This window comes from Lacerta agilis, chromosome 1, assembly GCF_009819535.1.
Source record: "Lacerta agilis isolate rLacAgi1 chromosome 1, rLacAgi1.pri, whole genome shotgun sequence".
NCBI lineage: Eukaryota > Metazoa > Chordata > Lepidosauria > Squamata > Lacertidae > Lacerta > Lacerta agilis.
The window spans coordinates 16144741-16164862 of NC_046312.1; the positions used below are offsets into that span (position 1 = coordinate 16144741).

Below are 20122 nucleotides of genomic sequence, written 5' to 3' on the forward strand. Positions count from 1 at the left end.
CTTTATTTCTGCAAGAGCAGGAGCAAGGAGCCCTTCAGTGCTCGAGTCTCACCCTAGCAAACTTCTCAGGAAAAAAATATCTGCGCAATAAGGTGACTTACACTGCAATCCCAGGCATGCCTACTCAGAAGCAAGCCGCAACAAGTTCACTGGGATTTACTGCCATGTAAGGATCGCACCTTTATATGGATAGTCTATGCTCCCTACAATATTCCAAACACTTTTGTACATGAAAGGTTTTTTTAAAAAACGAGCAAGTCATTTTTAGAGTATCCCTCATCAGTAACCATGTTTAGGAGTACACAAATAAATCTCAGTTACTCCCTGTCCATCTCTTTCCCATCTTTCCTGGTTTTCTTACTTTTTTTGCATTCCATATCTGCTAAAACCCACAGGGGATTTTCCAAGAAGATGCATATCGCACCTTAGAGCAAAATCTATACTGAAGGTAATGCATGATAATCCAACAATTATTATTTGCTCTTATTTCAGCTCTGGGTGCTGTCTTAATAGAAAAGCAGGATATAAATATCAAACCCAATCTGGTCTCCCCCTCCCCTCCCAAAAATGTTTTTTTTTTTTTTAAGTGAAGCGTTTTTGGGGAGGGGGGAGAGTCTAAGAGGACTGCCACAGCAAGATTTCATTATTGTCATTTCCCCAAGGAAGCCCGCCCCCCCCCCACAAAAAGTGCAGAATTGTTGCAGCCTTCGCACACCAACACAGTGCTTTGACGGGGGGGCCTTGCATGACTTGCAATGCTTCCAACCCACATAAAGCGGTACTTACACCGAGTGCTCAGGCTGATCGTGGCCCAGCTCACTCCTTTCAGATGACCGTGCCGAGTCCGGCGGACTGGCATGTTAGCAGAACTGAGTTACTTCCCGCGTTGCGGCATGGAGAGTGTGGGCGGTTTAAGCAACAGCGTCCGATTGATTCCTGCATTAGGCATAGGGGATACTATATCCAAATGACACATCCGGAAGAGGGGCTTTGCAGCTGAGCGGCCACAGAACCAAGTCTGCAGCATAACAAGGGAAATCCCTCGGGTAGTTTGGGGGGGGGGGACGACGAACGACAACAACCTCCGAAACGGTGGGGGAGGGGGAGAGAGAGAGAAGAGTAAACCTGAAACTCAGCCAATAACCCTAAAGACTCCTTGGGATATTTTGGACCTAAAAAGCCCTCCAATCAGAGCCGCGGGGGCAGGAGAAAACAGACACATGCCTCCCTGAACCATATATGTCTTAGATTAGGCAGAGTTTGAAGGGACTGAAACAGGAGATGAGTCTTCGAGACCCGTCAACCGGAATCACATGTCACTTGTCAATGTGAAATACTGCAGAGTTCTGAGGTCCTGTTTTGAGAAGCGGAATTAGGTGGGGGGGGGGGGGAGAACATGTGTGAAACTTTTAATAATAATAATACTAATAACAACAACAATAACAACAACAGCAGCAGCAGCAGCAGTAATTATATACAGCTAGTTTCAATTAAGTGGTGGTAGGGTGTTTTTTTTACCTGCAAAAAACAAAGACTGTTAAACTTTTCAAAGTTAAAAAAAGAAAACGCTAGCTTTTTATTATAGGGTGGATCAGGGAAGCCACAAGGAATCAAGCGACTGCCAAATCTGGAAGCAAGAATTGGGAATCTGTAGCACATTCTCGAGAGCCTGGCTCTGGCTGCCAAGGTCTCTCCTGCCCAGGCACTTATTTCCCCGGCCAATTCTCTAATGAGATTAATCTCAATTAATCTGCAGAAGGAAACAAGAGTCCCAAATCAACAGATGCTGGAAGGGGAGGCTGCGCAGAAAATCTGAAATCTATCGCAGCCACTCTTCAATTAGTGTTTTATTATTAAAACTGTCTCTCTCTGGCGTAATATTATGTGTAATTCACCAGCCGAGAGGAAAATTATAAAATCCACACGGAGTCATTGATAGAAGACTCTTCCAAAATCAATCAGAGTTCATGAGGGAAAGCATCACTAGAGCTTTGAAAACACCTGGTTTTTGCACGAAAACTTGCTGGCACAAATTAACAATGCCTGCCATGGGTACGTTCATATCATACATTCAAAGCACTGTGACGATACCACTATAAACAGCCGCAGCTTCCCTCAAAGAATTATGGGGCCTGTAGTTTGTTAAGGGTGCCGAGAGCTTTTAGGAGACCACCGCTTTCCTCACAGAGCTACATTATTTCCAGAATTATTTGTGATTGAGGAATCGATTGCAGGAGCCTGGGAATTGTAGGAGCTTAAAGGGGTCTGCTACAACTCTCAGCCTCCTTAACAAACTACAGCGCCAAGCCATGACTGTAACAATTCAATTCAAAGTTTATTTGTTGTTGCGGCCACCCCAGTCATTTCAATGAAAAAATGAGATAAAAATATTCCACGCCTGCTGTGCAAAATATACATAGGAACATCATAAAAATGCAGTGATAACCTATTGATCTATATCTATATCAGATCTATCATTCATCTATCTATCTATCTATCTATCTATCTATCTATCTATCTATCTATCTATCTATCTATCTATCTAATCTATCTTGTCACGGTCACTCTCTCAGACCTGAGCAGCACCCCTGGACGTTTAACGGTCTATTGGTAACTGCCCCAACGACATATGGTATCTCCGCTGCCACCAGCCAGTATTCACTCTGGCAATGAATAACTCACTTCAGATTCGGATTGTGGTAAAAATAAAACATCTTTATTGTTTGTACAAAGCGTAATGGTTTCAAATGACTTGGTAAAACGTTTAATGTAACAGTATGGTTATTCAGATAAGTATATTTCAACTCTCTACCTAGTATTCCAATAACTATCGCTAATGCCTCCTGTTAATTATTCAACCTGCTCTAGCTCTGCTCATTAGCTCTATCTCCTGTCGGAATACGTTTCACGGATCCGCCATGGATTCATATTTATGTAGTTATTTAATGAGGTTTTTCGAGATCTATTTTTGGTATAACTACGCACAAAAGCGAAAGTGAAAGCATGAATGAATAGTGTGGTTCACTTATGAGATTAATCCGCCTTTATTTTATAGTTCCGGTCATGTTCAAAGTTGTTAATGAGCGTTAAACTTGCTTCCCGCCCTTTTGGAGGGCAGCGACAGTGATTTTATTGGTTGAGGCATTGATGATGATGTCACGTTTGTTCCTTAATAAAAGGCAGAGGCACCCCCGATTAGGCACGTTTTTCCTTGGTTTCTTTGGTTTTAGTCAGTCGACGTTCTTTTAAGTTCAGGGTTTGGTTTAAGGGTATTGGGAGCGGGCTGGACGGGTTGGATGGGTTTTTCTTTAGTTAGAGTTAGATCGCGGAAGATCATTCGGTTTTAGTTTTAGATAGGTTCCTTTAGGTTAGCCTAGGGTTAGGCCCGCGGAAGATATTTCGGTTTTAGTTTTATTTAGCTAGCCTCGCGGAAGATTGGGCGCGCAGGGACTTTAAGCTTAGGAGAACTTAGCTTAGGGGACGAGCCTATGCGGGTTCTGCCGAAGCCACTAAAGATACAACCGGTGTCTGTCTTCCTTTGGGGTTAAAAGGGGGAGTAAAGTAAAAATTTTAATTTCTTTAAGTTGGTCCGTCTATTCAGAGTCAGGGTATATATTTTATTTCACGAGGCGACTTTTCATTAAGAAGGCAATTAGGAACTCACACACCTTCGGAGTCATCAATTGGCTTACTCAACTTCCTTCAGATTGTGAGGCTTGGCCGGCGACCGTGCTCAAAAGCACGCGGAACGCTGGCCGCTTTCCCCGCAACTGGTACCTCGTGCATAACCAGTCCAAGGCTGTGCACGAGGAGCTCCAGCACCCAAACCCCGACAATCTCCCTCTCTCTATCCCCCTCTAACTCTGACTCAACTGCCTCACTTCCAACCTCTAACTGCCTTTTTCTATCCTCTCTAACTGCCATCCTCCCACACTCTAATTGCCTGGAGAGCTCCCATTGGTCAATCTCCTCCCGGCCAAGTTAACCCTTGGAGAACCTTTAGGGGTGAAACGCCACATATCTATCTATCATCTTAAAATACAGACCTGCACAAACAAGTTTCTATATTAAATTGCCTATCAGAGTTTTTGATGAACATTCTTCTCAGTTTTTGGGCTGCAACTGTGAATCCTGAAACAGCCACGACCATTTAAAATGGTATCACGGCGCTTTAATCGTGTGTTTCTGCATATGAATTGGCCTCACTAGATCTTAGCCTTTGAGGGGTTCTTAATATCCGCCTTGATAGTGCGAGAGCCACTGGAGAGCCAATTGGGGTGCCCTGGGACCAACCATGGGGTTTGTACTCAATATTATCTCAATGGGGCAGGAAGGAGATTGGCTTCCATGCTCCTGCTGGAGTAATTCCAGAACCCAGTCTCGATGTTGTTGTTGTTGTTGTTGTTGGTGGTGGTGGTGGTGGTGGTGTGTGTGTGTTTTTTAAGCAAATGCTGGAGGGGCGGGATGATTCAGTCAATGCTTGGCACACAGCAATGACCACGCTCTGTCCCCTCTGTGCAAATTCTTTTGGAGCATGGTTCCCTGCAGGCATCTTCGCACCAGTAAGACCGAATAATTTCATAACTAATTACCCTTCGTCAGAAAATACTTGGGGCAATGTGCTTCAAAAATATGAAGAAATTACAAGGAAACAGCATTGCAGGCATAGACTCATAGAGTTGGGAGAGATCCTGAGGGTCATCTAGTCCAACCCCCCTACAACGCAGGAGTCCTGTTCACAGCTGTCCCTGGGCGGGTTCGAACTACCAACCATCTGGTTTAACAGCCGGATGCTGTTATATGTATAGACACATGTGTGTTTGTGTGTACACACACAGAGAGAGAAATATACCGGTATGCATTTTAATGAGGCACTCCAATCAGTTCATCCACATGTGCTTTCGATGAACACCTGTGGGGCATGCAGCAAAATGTTGCAACATGAAGTGCTCCTGCTCAGGGTTCCAGTCAACAATGTGCACTCCAATAGTCAGCACTTCATGGCTGATGAACCTGCCCAATCCTCATTGTGCTATTTTGGTGGTCTCCCCTCCTAAAGATTTTCCCCACAGCCTGCTGACACCTCCCCTCTTGTGTGTGGATGGTGCTGTTTTAGCTATATAGATATCCCTGCTCAGACGAGTTCAGTATAATTATATAGGGCGGTAGCAATACTTCACACTTCAGTGTGTGGATGCCCTACCCAAATGTGGCACCCCTCACATTTAAACCCTGGATACGTTAATGGCACTGCATACTGCACGTACGGTATAGTTCCAACTGTGAAGAGCACCTGCATTTTCTGCACGTATTCTGCCGCACTCACTTAAAGGTTCGTTCTTTGAAGCAGCCATTTCCAACCATGAGAGTTGCAGCCCAAAACATCCAAAGGTTATCAGGTTAGCAAAGGTCATTTTAAAGGCCTGCGTGCATTTATTCAACTTTGCTTAACTATCAATGTCATTCACTAGGCTATACATACTGAGGGTTCATTTCACGAAGCAGTTGTTCCACCGTAGTAAGTAGGGCATTTATAGCACATTTAAAGCACATAAAGGTAAAGGTAAAGGTACCCCTGACCATTAGGTCCAGTCGCGGACAATTCTGGAGTTGCGGCGCTCATCTCGCTTTACTGGCCAAGGGAGCTGGCGTACAGCTTCCGGGTCATGTGGCCAGCATGACTAAGCCTCTTCTGGCAAACCAGAGCAGTGCACGGAAACACTGTTTATCTTCCCGCCGGAGCGGTACCTATTTATCTACTTGCACTTTGGCGTGCTTTCGAACTGCTAGGTTGGCAGGTGCAGGGACCGAGCAATGGGAGCTCACCCCGTCACAGGGATTCGAACTGCTGACCTTCTGGTCGGCAAGCCCTAGGCTCTGTGGTTTAGACTACAGCGCCACCCGTGTCCCATAGCACATGGCTTTCCCTAAAAGATCCTGGGAACTGTAGCACTGCATGAGGTTCAAAGGATATTTTGGGGGGAAATCATGTGCTTTAAGACTAATGTGAATGATTAATTAAGTACCGCTTACGCATCCCCAATCAACATATCAGCCAGTAAAGCAAATATTGCTTCAGCTAGAATGGAATAAAGGCAGCAGTTAGAAAAACGACAACAGGCAAGATCCAGGAAAATATGAAACACATTCATATCCCATTGCTTTCAGTAGGAGAGAGTTAAGCATGTTTTAATTCTGCCCATTTGGTGCAGAACGGGGGGACAATTGCTTCGTTTGTTCCATCCTAATTGATGCAATAGATATACACGGCCCCTGTCTCTGCAAATGAGCATGCTATACCAAACACACACACCACCATACCGAAAGCAATAGCACTAGCCAGATTTGTGCCGATGAGCAATAGGGTAGGAAGCTTTTCATTCCTGAGTCACAAGTTCCAGCCTGGCAGAAGTCAGTAACAGGGTTGTCAAATGATAGCCAAAAAATGCATTCATGACAGGTCAGTTTGTCTTGCTGGCACCTAAGATTCTAAAATAGACAACTTTCATCAACTGAATACTGGCTAAATGTATTCCAGATCCTATTTCAGCAACATAACTTGCCATTGTACATGTCTGCCACTGAGCTGAACAACTGTTATTGTAGAAATTTTCATGCTTTTTTTAAAAACAACAACAACAAAAACATATCAAGCCATTAGCAGCTGAATAATATATGGCTTGCAACAAACTCTGGCATTCAGGTGTGTTACCATTCGGCATTCAGCAGCAGATTGTTCTGAGAACCTGGGTTGCCATATCTCTTCAGCAACTAGGAAGAATTGGTTTGCAGGGTGTATGGTCACAACCTTCTCCACACCACTATGGGAAACCTAGTTTTAAAGTGGGGTTCTCTCCCCTCCCCACCAGGGTACTGTGGTAGGTATCATGTCAACTTACAGAAGGAGTAACAAGAACTAATTCAACCTACTGAAAGTCAGGAAATTTCAATTATAGGAACAAATAAGGGGCAGAAAGCCATTGATTCATGGCACAGAGACAAAAGGAAAGTAAACCAAAAAAAGGGGGGGCATTATCATTTATTGTTTTTGACTCATTCTCATGCCTAAATGGAATGAAGTCATCTCTTCCTAGAGAGCAACAGAAGATATTGATTATCAAAGTGCTGCTGTTGAAATCAGGCCAATAGGAAGCCGAGATAAAACTGAAGTGGATTTGAAAATCAAGCCTATTAGTGAGAACAATCCCTCTTGGCTGAAGGAAATTACACATCTTATGAATGCACAAGCGAGCTTCCCACAGGCTGAGCCAAAGATGTAACTCAGAAACTCAGCAGATCAGATTAAACTGTAGATAACAGCCAGGGAGGCCTGCTATTCGTTCATTCCCGAATGTGCTACATGCTTTGAAAAGAGGCTTAGGCAACTCTTCCAAATGCGTTTCAAGAACTAGAACCCCCAAGATGATTCTGTCACCCCTTCTGAATATGCTACTAAAGTAAGAGAGGAAGACTACTGAATTTAGGGTGGCCATGCAGCCCTGCTTTGCAGAGGACACTCCTCTATTTGAAGGCTGTCCTGTCCAAGGATCAGGAACTCTAAGAAGGGCGAGCAAATGGACCTTGAAGTTGCCCACCAACAGTTTACACCTGGAGTACAGGCTGAGTTGACACACCTGTCTTCCCAATTATCGCAAGATGCGCTGTGTTTCTATTTAAATTACAGTACGTATTTATTTCTAAATTCACGGAGAGTCCCATGGACTGCAAGAAGATCAAACCTATCCATTCTGAAGGAAATCAGCCCTGAGTGCTCACTGGAAGGACAGATCCTGAAGCTGAGGCTCCAATACTTTGGCCACCTAATGAGAAGAAAAGACCCTGGTGCTGGGAAAGATTGAGGGCACAAGGAGAAGGGGACGACAGAGGATGAGATGGTTGGACAGTGTTCTCGAGGCTACCAACATGAGTTTGACCAAACTGCAGGAGGCAGTGGAAGACAGGGGTGCCTGGCGTGCTTTGGTCCATGGGGTCACAAAGAGTCGGACACGACTGAACAACTAAACAACAACAACAATGAAATCAGCACATGCTAATTCTTTGTACAGGGGTGCCTAGCGTGCTCTGGTCCATGGGGTCATGAAGAGTCGGACACGACTGAACGACTGAACAAAATTCTAATTCTATGCAAACCTGTGCCCTTTTTGGGAGGGGGGATAATAAATATGCCCCTTTTGGGCCATGTGTAAGTGGCTAAAGTTGACTATAAAGAAGGAACTTTCAAGCTTTTTGTTGCAAGGTGTGATGGAGAGTCACACATGGAATTATATTAAGGTGCAACTCCAAACACTCTTGGATGAGACTGATTTTCTAGATCCATTTCAGGCCTGGTGTGGGCAGTAAGGCTGCCTTGGTCGCCCTGTATTATTATCTATGTTGGGACAGGTGTGTATGTGTGTGTCCCTGTTTCTTCTCCTTGACCTCTCAGTGACATTTAAAACCGTCGGTCTTACATAGCCCTCTGGGGAGAATGTCTGAGCTGACAACCTTAATAGACATGGAGGTTATACAATGCCTGTTCTTCATTCTAATTTCAGATAATCATAGAGTTGGAAGGAACACAGGGGTCACCCAGTTCAACCCCTTGAAATGCAGGGAACTTTTGCCCGACGTGGGGCTCGAACCCACAACCCTGAAATTAAGTGCCTTTTGCTCTACCAGCTGAGCTATTCGTGGAGACATTATATAACAAGGAGCATTCATTCTGATTTGTTTGTGTGGAGGTCTTTAAAGTCTCCTAACTAATGCATAGCAGGGAGGCGGGTGGCGCTGTGGTCTAAACCACAGAGCCTAGGGCTTGCCGATTGGAAGGTCGGCGGTTCAAATCCCCGCGACGGGGTGAGCTTCCATTGCTCAGTCCCTACTCCTGCCCACCTAGCAGTTCGAAAGCACATCAAAGTACAAGTAGATAAATAGGTACCGCTCCGGTAAGAAGGTAAACGGTGTTTCCGTGCACTGCTCTGGTTCACCAAAAGCGGCTGAGTCATGCTGGCCACATGACCCGGAAGCTGTCTGCGGACAAACACCGGCTCCCTCGGCCTATAGAGCGAGATGACCACCGCAACCCCAGAGTCTGTGATGGCCTGGGACTCGGAATCGGACTCGGAACCGGAGGTGTCTCAGCCTGCACCAGATCCTCTGCCTCGGACATCAGCTGAACCAAGTGTGGGGCCTGATTCTGAGGATCCTCAGTCTACACAACCTCCCCTGCAACAAGCAGCAGCTGAGCCGAATCTGGGGCCTGAGCCTGCCCTGGTTCCAGATGCGGGGAATACCTCGTTGCCATCAGCCGGGTTGTCACCAGCAGCTGGCCCACTACCGGCTGAGGCGGCTCCTGGGTCCAGTAACCCACCAGCGTCTCCTGAGCTGCAGAGACTCAGGGCTGATAGAAGGAGAGACCTGAGTACTCGCAGGAGGAGTGCTCGCCTTCAGGCGAGACGGGGTGGTGAGTTGCCAGGGGATGGGGACCGACCGTTCGTTATCCTGTCTAATATAAAAGGCGGTCAGACCCCACCCCAGGTTGCAGGAGCAACATTGTTGGTTGCTCGATCCTGCCGGTGTTCCTGCTTCTGACCTGTCTTGGTTTCCTGCCTGCGTACCTGTTCCTGACCTTGCCTGACTCCCTGCCTTGCACCCATCTTCGGCTACATCGGACTGTCTCCACGTTGAACCTTTGGACCACGGACCAGACTTGGACCTCGCCTCTCGGGTAACCCATGGGACCACAGAGTCGTCCACGACTGGACCTAACTGTTGGGGTACCTTTACCTTTAACTAATGCAAAGTTTGATCAGTAGCAGTCTTCCCATCAATCGCTTGTCCTACACTTTTAGTGCATTCCCCCATCAATTTCCCAACACAAAGAGTCAATTTTTTTTAAAGTTTTGTTGTGCCAGAGTTATTTAATCCGCAAACCTAAATTTCCAGCATACAATCAAATCCCCTTACACAATGCTGACAATCTCAAGGCAACACTAATCTATTCTCTGCACTGGCTTTACTCAAACCCTATTAATTCTTTCCCTCTCTCTTAGATAAACAGACAAACCCTTGGTTTTTGTCAGTGTGGTGAAAACTTCAAGAAGCTTCCTTAAAAGCTATTACATTTTTAAAAAAGTGCTTCAAAGTGACAATTATTTTCCTTTTGCATTTCTAAGCAGGGACAGTGAACATTCTAGACTATCTGTTGTGTTCACCTTAACCCCATATATACCCACTTGACCACATTTGATCTGTGGAACCGTTACAGGTGTCCCATATTACCCATTCTGCATTGTAATATTTTTAGTGTGCCAGCACCTAAACTTTGGAACTCCCTGCCTATTGATACCAAGCAGGAACCTTCTTCATTGTACTCTTTTTGGCCCCTGCTAAAAACATTTTTGTTTAGACTCGCTTGCCCAGATATGTAGAATGTGGACTTGTATTTAGTTTTCAGTTCATCAATTTTTATCTTTTTTAATGTTTTAATAGTTGCTTTTAACTGTTTTTTACCAATTATTATTAATCTTTTTGTAAACTGCTTTAAGGTTCCTTACAATAAAGAGGTATAATAAATTTTACGAAATAAAAATAAGTAAATATTCCCTGCCGCATACGACTAAAGGCAACTGGAAGAGAATCTGTCCACTCAAATTCAAGAAACATTTCAGGGGGATTGTTTATTAATGCTGAACCTGGTATTGTACCATTCTGCAAGATTTTGTTGCATGTATTTCTTGGGTTTTGTGCAAGTCTGTGTTTCTCGGTTTCCTTATTTCTCTTTCCTTTTGTGCTGCACTCCTCCATGCTACCCTTTTTTAAATATACATAAATTTCATTTTCTGCCATGATTCTCTAGTATTATTGGTTACGATGCCTACTTGTAAACACTGCCAAAAAGAGAACTATCACAAATAAAGTAAGCTAGAATTAATCATTTGCTTAAAAACAAAACCTCTGATGTCCCTAAATTCTTGGCTTGTGATCATTTGGCTCCTGACATCAGCTAATAAGTGTTTTGATCTTTTCGCAAAAAACTCTTTCATCCTGTCTTAACTGCATCCAAACTGCCACTAAATACTGTGCAAATATTAAAGCTTTTCAGACACTTGGAGGCAATGTTGCATAGCCGGGCTTCGCCTGTGGTGCGTACTTTTATTTCCTGTGTTTCACCACAACGTCTTGTTTTGCAGACTGCCTTGGCACTTCAAGGAAAAGCCAAAGTAAGCCCTTCGAAAGTGGAACCAGCACAACTGGTAAGCACAGCTTGTGTCATGGCTGAAATTAACTAGACCAAAAGATACTCTGGTCTAGTCAATTCCACCCAGATCTCTTCTGAATTCTAAGAAATTAAGGGGAAAGTTTGCAATTAAAAATAAGGAAGGCAGAGCAAAAATAAAAAATAAATCCCCTCTGCTTTCATACAGTTAGTGGGATATTAGTGCCATTAAAGGGAATTCACTTCGATTGCTGTTATAATTGTAGAAATTGTGATAGAGCAGGGCTCTTATATTCTTAAATCAAACTCCTGGTGCCTGCCTAATACAGGGTGTCTCTAGATCGCACTCTGCATTGTAACATTTCCATATGCCTCTCAATGAATGGTTAATATAAAAAAAGGAAACGGTGACATCATGGGGGGTGGGAATCGATCTTGGATTTTCTAGATTCACATCAAAAATATGTTCTATTTAGGACAAAGCTGCAGATTGATACACACAGAGCTCAAATAAAAATTGAGAGACTTCCTGGAGTTTTGACCACTGTCAACCCTACATAAAACAATCCTTGATATAGGGTTTGTCCACTTAATGTGTTTCTTGAGTATTCACCCTAATTTGCTTTTGCAAAACTTATAGAGGGTTTAAACTATATCTGGTCTTTACTGAATAATCTTTTTTGATTTACTCGTAGGGTGTTTACTCACCACCCCATCAATCATTCTTTCAACCTGCAGTTTTAAAAAAAGGATTTCCTTGTCACTTTCCTAACTGCAAAAAGTCTTGTTTATTTTATTTTTAAGTGGATCTGCAGCACTAATCCACTTCAATCTACGTTAATTGTGCAAACCTAAATTCATGGTATGTGTCTTAATCCCTTTCACCCACAAAACAGCCTGAATTCTATGATTATATGTTTGAGCAGACAGGAAGGTTTTTGCTTGGAATAAACAAGTTTCTTTTTTAACAGGAACGCTGTCACGCAACAAGAAAAAAACCCCAGGGCCTTTTCCTTAGGATTTCTGTGACCTCCAGGTTGAATACCATAACATTACACTGTGTTGGGAAAGAAAAACAAGCCCTGGGCTTACAATCTCCCCCCCTGCCCTCAGTACAGGCCAGCAAGCAAACCCCAGTAAAATTGTCTAGCAAGAAGACCCTTGGATAGGAACATCAGAAGAGCTCTGCTGGATCATGCCAGCTGGATTATCTACTCAAGCATCCTGTTCTCACAGTGGCAAACCAGACGTCGCAATGGGAAGCCCACAAGCAGGGCAAAATTATTATGTTGCTTTAATTTACGGCGAGCTTTATTTTAACAGCCTAAATCGTTTCATATTGGACATGAGCTAACGAAACACAGGCTTTGTTCTGAGGTGGAACGTAAAAATAAAAAAGATAGCATATCCATGGCACAACAAACTAATTTAAGGCATTCCCATTGCACGGCTATTATTTTGGAGAAAACTGTAAGCCTATGATGCCTGTAATTTTAAAAAGCTAAAAACTGACAGAGACGTTTTCAGTCACTGAAAAACTGTGCAGCGCTGCCCTCTTTTTAGCATTCTAAATTTAAGGCTGGCGTGTCACCCTAAGCACACGCAGTTTCCAAAAAGTTCCTCTGCGGTTAAAACAAACAGGCTCTGTTGAAAGCACGCTGAGTGCTAAGAATTCCTCCCGCTATCCCAGTCCACCCAACTGATTAATTTAGGTCATACAAGTGGGTGTTTGAATTTAAGTAAGCAGGCAGAGTGATGATGCCAAACACTTGACTGAACTACTGTAGGCCTCGCAAATGCCTAAACATTATGGGTGGACAAGCCAGTTTTATGAAACAAACCAATGTTAAAAATAGGACACCCAAGAATATTCCAAGAAACTCAAGACACCAATTTGATGTGTTTGCTTTTTCTCCAGTGTTATGTTGAACTGCCAACATTGCAGCTTACTTTGTAGGTTGCATTTCCATTTCTTTTAGACAGCACTCACCCCTCTTTTCTAGGAAAACGGGGGCGTGGGGGGGGAGAGAAATGTATGTCTATGCATTTGTGAAAGAACTTTGTATTTAACTCAAAGAAACTGGTTTTGAGAATCACAATAAGGACCCGTAATGAAACTCCTACCTGGAATTCACATTCAACGTAACAAAGTAAAAACTTTGTCTTTGCACACAGACCATACATTTTAAGCACATTTTGAGCAATTTCTCTGCCCTCACCTCAAAACCACAAACCAGAATTACCCATCACAGAACCAGAATTCCCAGCACCCTTAAGAAACTACAGTTCCCAGGCTTCGATTCAGTAATGATGGGATACAGGCAGGAGTTCTAAGACTGCTTTTCTCTCATAAAAATATGTGTCTCTCTGTGTGGACATGCTTGTTTCTGTGCTGTTACATCTGCCAGTTGAGGACTCTCTACAAAAGCAAGATGCCAGAAGAAACCCTTTAATGTGCAACTAGATCCCTTTTGGGTTTTGCTGCTTCAGACTCAGCACGGCTATGCTTCTGGAACCTTTCCTTGTAGGGAATATTAGGGGGCAAGCTGTCTGTTCTTAAATTATAGCTTGCCTGCAGTTTGTTTATTTATTAAAAAGATTCTTAAACATGCCTTTCAGGGCACGCTGCCCTCACAAAGAGGCTTACGGCGCTCTGAAACGACACTCTGGTTTACGAACAAAGAGCTGTTAAGCGCCTTCCTCCTTTCAAAAGACAATAATTATTTTGAAAGCAATAGACGTGGTACTTCCAAGCTCACAGTCCTAACTATATAAACTTCCATGTTTGGGGGAGTTCGCGAAGGGTCCAGTGTGGCGTATCAGACTTCGATCTTGGAAGCCAAAGTTCAAATCCCTTCTCTGTCATGGCACCCTGTGGGTGACCCTGGACCCAGGGGTGTAGCTAAGGCTCCCAATCTCTCTGTGTTGTGTCTGACTAGCTGTTATCATTGATGTGAAACAAAGATTATGGTTTTTATTGTGCACACACACAGGGTCTGTCTCCCTTTGGAGAATAGAAGACACAGTTGAAACTGTTGTGCTTTAAGAAACAGGGTTTATTCGCCTATTTACATCTTCAGTTTGCATGGAGGAAGTCCACATCTTACTGCATGGTCCATAGCAGTGTAGGAGACCCTCTCGTCTCCCTCTCCAAGATGGATCTCCCCCCTATTTCCTCCTTCTCCTTCCCAGAAGCATCTTGCTCTCCACCAGAGCAGTGACCCTGGCAGGCTTCCAAATCTCCAGTCTCTGGGCCACACCTGAGACAAGAAGTTCCTTGTTGCCTTGTTGACAACAAGGCCGTTGAGGGTCCTCAATGGCTCTCTATTGTAATACCAACAGGTCTGCTCTTCGCTCAGCCAGCCAGGCTGGTTTGCATAAGGCAGCCCAGGAATTCGCTATCTGGCACAGCTCTGCAGTTAGTTTTTTTTTAATCCATATCCCTATCAAAATCCTAGTATTTACTCGTTCCTAGTGTTTAGGGAGATCACTCCCTATTTCTATAACATTGTTATTTTTCTTGATTAAATTTGTATACCGTCCTTCATCTGTAGATCTCAGGATGGTTCACAACACAAAATTACAATATAAAAACCGCAACATACATAACAAAATAAGAACAACAAACCAATAATTCCCCCTCCCACAACACATTTAAAAGGGCATGGGATGTCAATCAGGCAAAGGCCTGCTTGAAGAGGAACATTTAAAGAGTTTGTGCATATTATGATTACCCATTAAAAAAACAAACAAGACTGTCCTTCAATCCTCATTTTTAGTTTGACTGCTCATAGTTTATACACCAACGGCAATAGGAGGCACACAATATCTATGATGTGCACCAAGAACAGCTATGGTTAGATATGGCACTGCTTGGACCAGCCAATCCGATCCCTCTCAATCTACCATCTTGCAGGGTTCTTGCAAGGACAGAATGGGCAGTGTGCCAGCATTGCACTGTAAGTGGCTGGCACATATGATATGGGATCCTCTCCAAAACCTATGGAGGAGACGTGGGAACTTAACTGCAGCTACTGCAGCTACCTGAGTTAACCTTCTGCCAGTCTTCTTATGCCTGTGGCACAAACTTCCCGCAGCCAATCACCTGGACACATGATACAGAACCTTTAATATAGTCTACATAGCATTTAAGAGCGTATGCCGATGTCCAGAATGTAAGACTTTGGGGCTTACAGGGTCATGTTACTAGACGCCACATACTGTACATAGGCTCTTCCACTGTGGGAGGCAGCTGGGTCAATGTTTGCAGCCAAGTGTAAATAGACTTGGGGAAACCTGAGCCTTGGCTTTAACATATAAACTTTCATGAGGTTCATAAAAGCTACAGACCTAAACAAGTTTACTGCAACCTGGGTCCTACTGATTTAATTGGCGCTTGGCTTCCAAATTAGCATGCTTAATTTTTTTTAGGCTAAATATCTATCTAAGCTTTGCATTTTTCATGCTGCTCAACAGACATAGAATACCAGTAAAGATGATACATTTATAAAGAGCGAGAGAGCAAGCGAGCTCAATTTTAGTTTTCAGAATTAACTACTGAAATGTCATGAGAAAGAAGACAAACAAGGCACCCTGGAAAGCAACTCGAAATAAATTAAGTAATAAAGACTATGATTAGAGATGTCAATTCCAGTTGCTTGCTGCTCCTCATTTTTCCAGTCTGAATTTCAGTTCTCCATAATTCTCCACATCTTTGCATTTTTTCAAAGTCCTTATTAAAATTCTCCTAACGTGAATTTCTCCTAATATACAATTTTATGTATGTTATTTTGCCCAATATCTGTATTTTTTGCAAGCCATTTTCCTTAATATCACGCACTTTTCTATGCTACTTTCACCAATATACAGTATACATTTACATATATACAAATATGCATTCTTGTGCACATAGCTTGGCTAGAGAACTGCCCTGCAAAATTCAGAAAAATGCAAATTTCAAAGGATATTGCTTTGGGAATCGTTACTTAAGTAAGGTATGAACTTAACCACATTTCTCCCCAACACTAATTATGATCAGACTGTTCCTTTGTAAACAAATCATCCTACAATCAGCACCTGAAGTCACACAGCAGCACTTGAGTCACCCAAACTTTGCATTCAGCTTTGTAAGTAACAAGGACCATTACTGTGCCCCCCCCCCAGCGTTGTGTGCATTTAAAACAAATGAATTGCAGGAAATATCCTTGCAGCAATGGAGGACAGGGCATTTTATACTTTCCCTCTGTACTGTTTTACTAACTAAAACTGCCAGCCCAGGTTGCAGTTTTCCACACAGGAGGTATTTCCCCCCTGTGGATGAAACAGCTGCCAGAGGTATGTGCAGTTTTTATTGGAAAAATGGAACAGCTTAAAGATCATGTTCACAGCAAGAATCTCTTCGACTCCAAGTGTCCAAGGATGCTGTTTTTGGCTGCAGCTGAAGTGGTTAGCCAAGATGTGAAGCCTTCCATGCTGTTCATATATAACTGCACATCAGCCCTGCAAAACTCTGTGTGTGTGTGTGTGTTATCTTTTAGACTCTCATACTGGGGACAGCAGAATTCTATTGCCCAGAAGTTTTGCTTTTTTTGCCGCACAAACGGACCCCCATCTCGGGTGGTCAGATATTGTAATAAAAGTTTGTGCAATGGATTTACAGCTCTGGAGCACACATGTCAAAGGCAATAACCAAGTCATTTCATACAAACCCCGAAGAGAAATATAACATGAAAGGGGTTGGCAAGCTGCCATAACTGTCCCACAGCCCTGCTTTTGTCTGTGAAAGGAGTAAATGCCTTGGTTATTGTTTCAATGGCAGCCTGAAGTTTCCCCTTTATGTTTGGGCGAAAGGGAAATGAATGCATTGGGCAAAGAGCAGCCGCTTGGCTTTGCCATTCACATGGTGAGACTGACTTTAACCACAGCACTGCAAACTGCACCACAATTGCGTAACGGAAGTGTGCGCACCCTCCACAGCAGGTTTTAAGCTATTCGAGCTGCGCCAACCTGAAATCTTCTGGAATCTTACAAGCATGCCCCAGAATGGGGTGGAATGCACATTTTAAAATGTACTCCAATAACCAAGGTGCCCATCTTCTACACCCTTACTTGCTAAGAACGCAGCAAAAAAAAAAAAAAAAAAAAAAAAAAAAGATGTCCAGCAAAGCACCGTTACGGCAAGAAGGCAGACAGGTAGAAAGAAGAGGAAAAGGGAGGCAGCTGACTGCCAGCCTTGCTTACCTCCATCTTGCAGAGAGTTCATGATATTCAGGGCAAACAGCATCGCGTTTGAGAACGTGGTCGCCTCCTCCTTGCTGGCGAAATTCAGCCCATAGACCTGCCGCGCATCGCGCCACTGATGGAATGTCGGCGTAGCCTGGTTGTACTTTAGTCCTTTCACAATTGAATAATTGATCACTACCTGAAATATAAAGTGGGGGAAGATGAATACTAAAGGGACAAGAAATAATGGAAGGAAGGGAGAAAATCAGCGACTGCTGCAGGAGGGGAAAGGAACACAGTGTCTTTCTTTCTTCTTTTTTAGAAACCTCTTCCATCGGTGTTACGTAAAAGAAGTCGCAGGGAAGGGGCCTGCCTCTCCCCCCTTCCTTGTATTAATATTTTGTTGTTGTTCAGTCGTTCAGTCGTGTCCGACTCTTCGTGACCCCATGGACCAGAGCACGCCAGGCACGCCTATCCTTCACTGCCTCCCGCAGTTTGGCCAAACTCATGTTAGTAGCTTCGAGAAAAATTAATATTTTACCGTGCTTTTATATCGGAGAGCAACAACAGCAGAAGACATAATGAAAGTTAGTTTTATCCCTCACTCTAATCGCACATTAAGGCCCTCATACAGTTGTGGGGGACGTGATGTGTGGGGCTGCCATTTCCTTCATCACACCCCTGTTGACCCAGCCTAGCCACCCTCCATGAAGTGGGAAGCCTGTTTTCTCTCTCCATGCTATTGCCCATGTAAATGGTTTTTTTTGGGTTATTGCTTAAAGGGGCCTTGAGGACCACCTCTCCCCATATGAACTGACCCAGACTCTGTGTTCATCCTTTGAGGCCCTTTCCCATGCGCCGCCTCCATAAGGGGTCCATGGAGCTCCTAGAGGCAACACAAGAACGGGCCTTTTCTGACGTGGCTCCCCATTTGGGGAATGCTCTCCCCAGGGAGGTTCGGCTGCTGCCTTCGTTATAAATTTTAAGGCACCAGAAAAAAAATATTCCTCTTCAACCGGGCCTCTGGCTGATTAACATTCTTCAGCCTTTTAAACGTGTTTGTGAGAGGGAGGGGCGACTGTTTTCTTGTTTTTGTTTTAACTATTTATTTGTGTTTTTTATCTTGCGTTTTTATCTCGTGAACCGCCCTGAGACCTTTGGATGAAGGGCAGTATATAAATCTAATAAATAAATAAAAGTTAAACGTGAATTTTTTAAAAAAACTGCATTTTCTCATATTTAAGCGATACATACACATGTTAAAAAATGATGTAAGTAGACACATTTAACAGGTTTATAACATTAAAAATACAAAGAAAACTCTCCCTAAAATTATTCGTCAGTTTAATCATTTTGTGAAGCACCCCAGATTTTGCTTAACCATTCCTTGCTTATTATGGGCCCCATGTATTGGTCCCAGAAGGCCTGAAGTGAGGAGTCTGTTCTATGCTTTAGGTTCCGTATTGCTCAGGAAACTAACGTACAGAGAGCCCGCAAACTACTTTTGAGGTTTTTTTCTACAATCAAGCGGTGTACAAATTTTATGAAACAAATAAATAAATATGCAGAACAGGCTCCTATTCCGCTTCGCCCGTAATGACAATATTGACCGTGGCAAATTGCACCCACCCGTTCCGAGTCATATAGCGTACAATAAAAATTGGGAGCCACCGCAAATATACAAAGCTCGTGAACTACGATGAGGTCACACATGTAAGATTATCAGAACCGGGGGGGGGGGGGCTTAAGTAGTCGGAGCCAATGAAACGGCAGATTTAAAAATACACACTCAGCGATTCCAATTTAAAGCCCCAAAGCTCTCCCTTCATTCTACTGTAATCAGATGAAGACACTTCTCTGGGTTTTAAAATACTGATTTCGTCTCTATTATACAAATAGAAAGATTTGGGGTGGGGTGGGGGCTCTTTCCAGCCAATCACCAAACGCTCCAGAGGGGACAGAGAAGTGGAATGTTACACAGTCTGTGTTATTTACCACAAGCTGATGAGAGATAAGTGGAAAGCACACAGTGTTGTCATCTGGGCATTTTTTTAAAATAAAAAAATCCAATGTAGTTTCAGCCTGCATACATACCATACAGTTAAAGCACATTCCGGCCCCCAATAATCATGGAAACTAGAGTTTTAAAGGTGCTGAGAATTGCAGCTCTGGGAGGGACATTCCAGGATTTGGAGGTAGGAGGAATGTGCAATAAATGTATCATGTGTCCGCCACCCCAGTGTTAGCCAATGAGTAGGTATTCTGTGCTAGTACCTGTCATCCTTTCTTCAGAAAAAAATAGTTTCCCTTTTGTTTTCATAGGTTTTTTCAGCCTTTAGAAAGGTAATTTGGACTTTTGCAGACTTTTGTACCTCTACGCTCAGTGTACATAATGTATTCTGGCTACAGGCTTCAAGGCGGGACTATCTATATCTATCTATCTATCTATCTATGGTATCTATATCTATCTATCTATCTATCTATCTATCTATCTATCTATCTATCATCTATCATCTATCTATCTATCATCTATCTATCTATCTATCTATCTATCTATCTATCTATCTATCAATCATCTATCATCTATCATCTATCATCTATCATCTATCATCTATCATCTATATCTATCTCTTTCTAAGTTGAGGCTCCAATACTTTGGGCACCTCATGAGAAGAGAAGACT

General features: G+C 43.3%; 1 protein-coding gene across 12 annotated transcripts in view; it reads right to left on the minus strand.

Moving 5' to 3' along the window:
* The window catches only part of EVL (Enah/Vasp-like), a 146687-nt gene that overhangs the window by 43852 nt on the left and 82713 nt on the right, over positions 1-20122 (minus strand). For 11 of the 12 annotated variants that reach the window (XM_033139869.1, XM_033139849.1, XM_033139840.1 and 8 more), the window contains exon 3: positions 17459-17639. In XM_033139869.1, the coding sequence (XP_032995760.1) occupies positions 17459-17639 (181 nt within the window). Of the gene's footprint in view, positions 1-786; positions 1047-17458; positions 17640-20122 lie in introns of those variants that run through there. The other variant, XM_033139896.1, reaches the window with a different exon arrangement.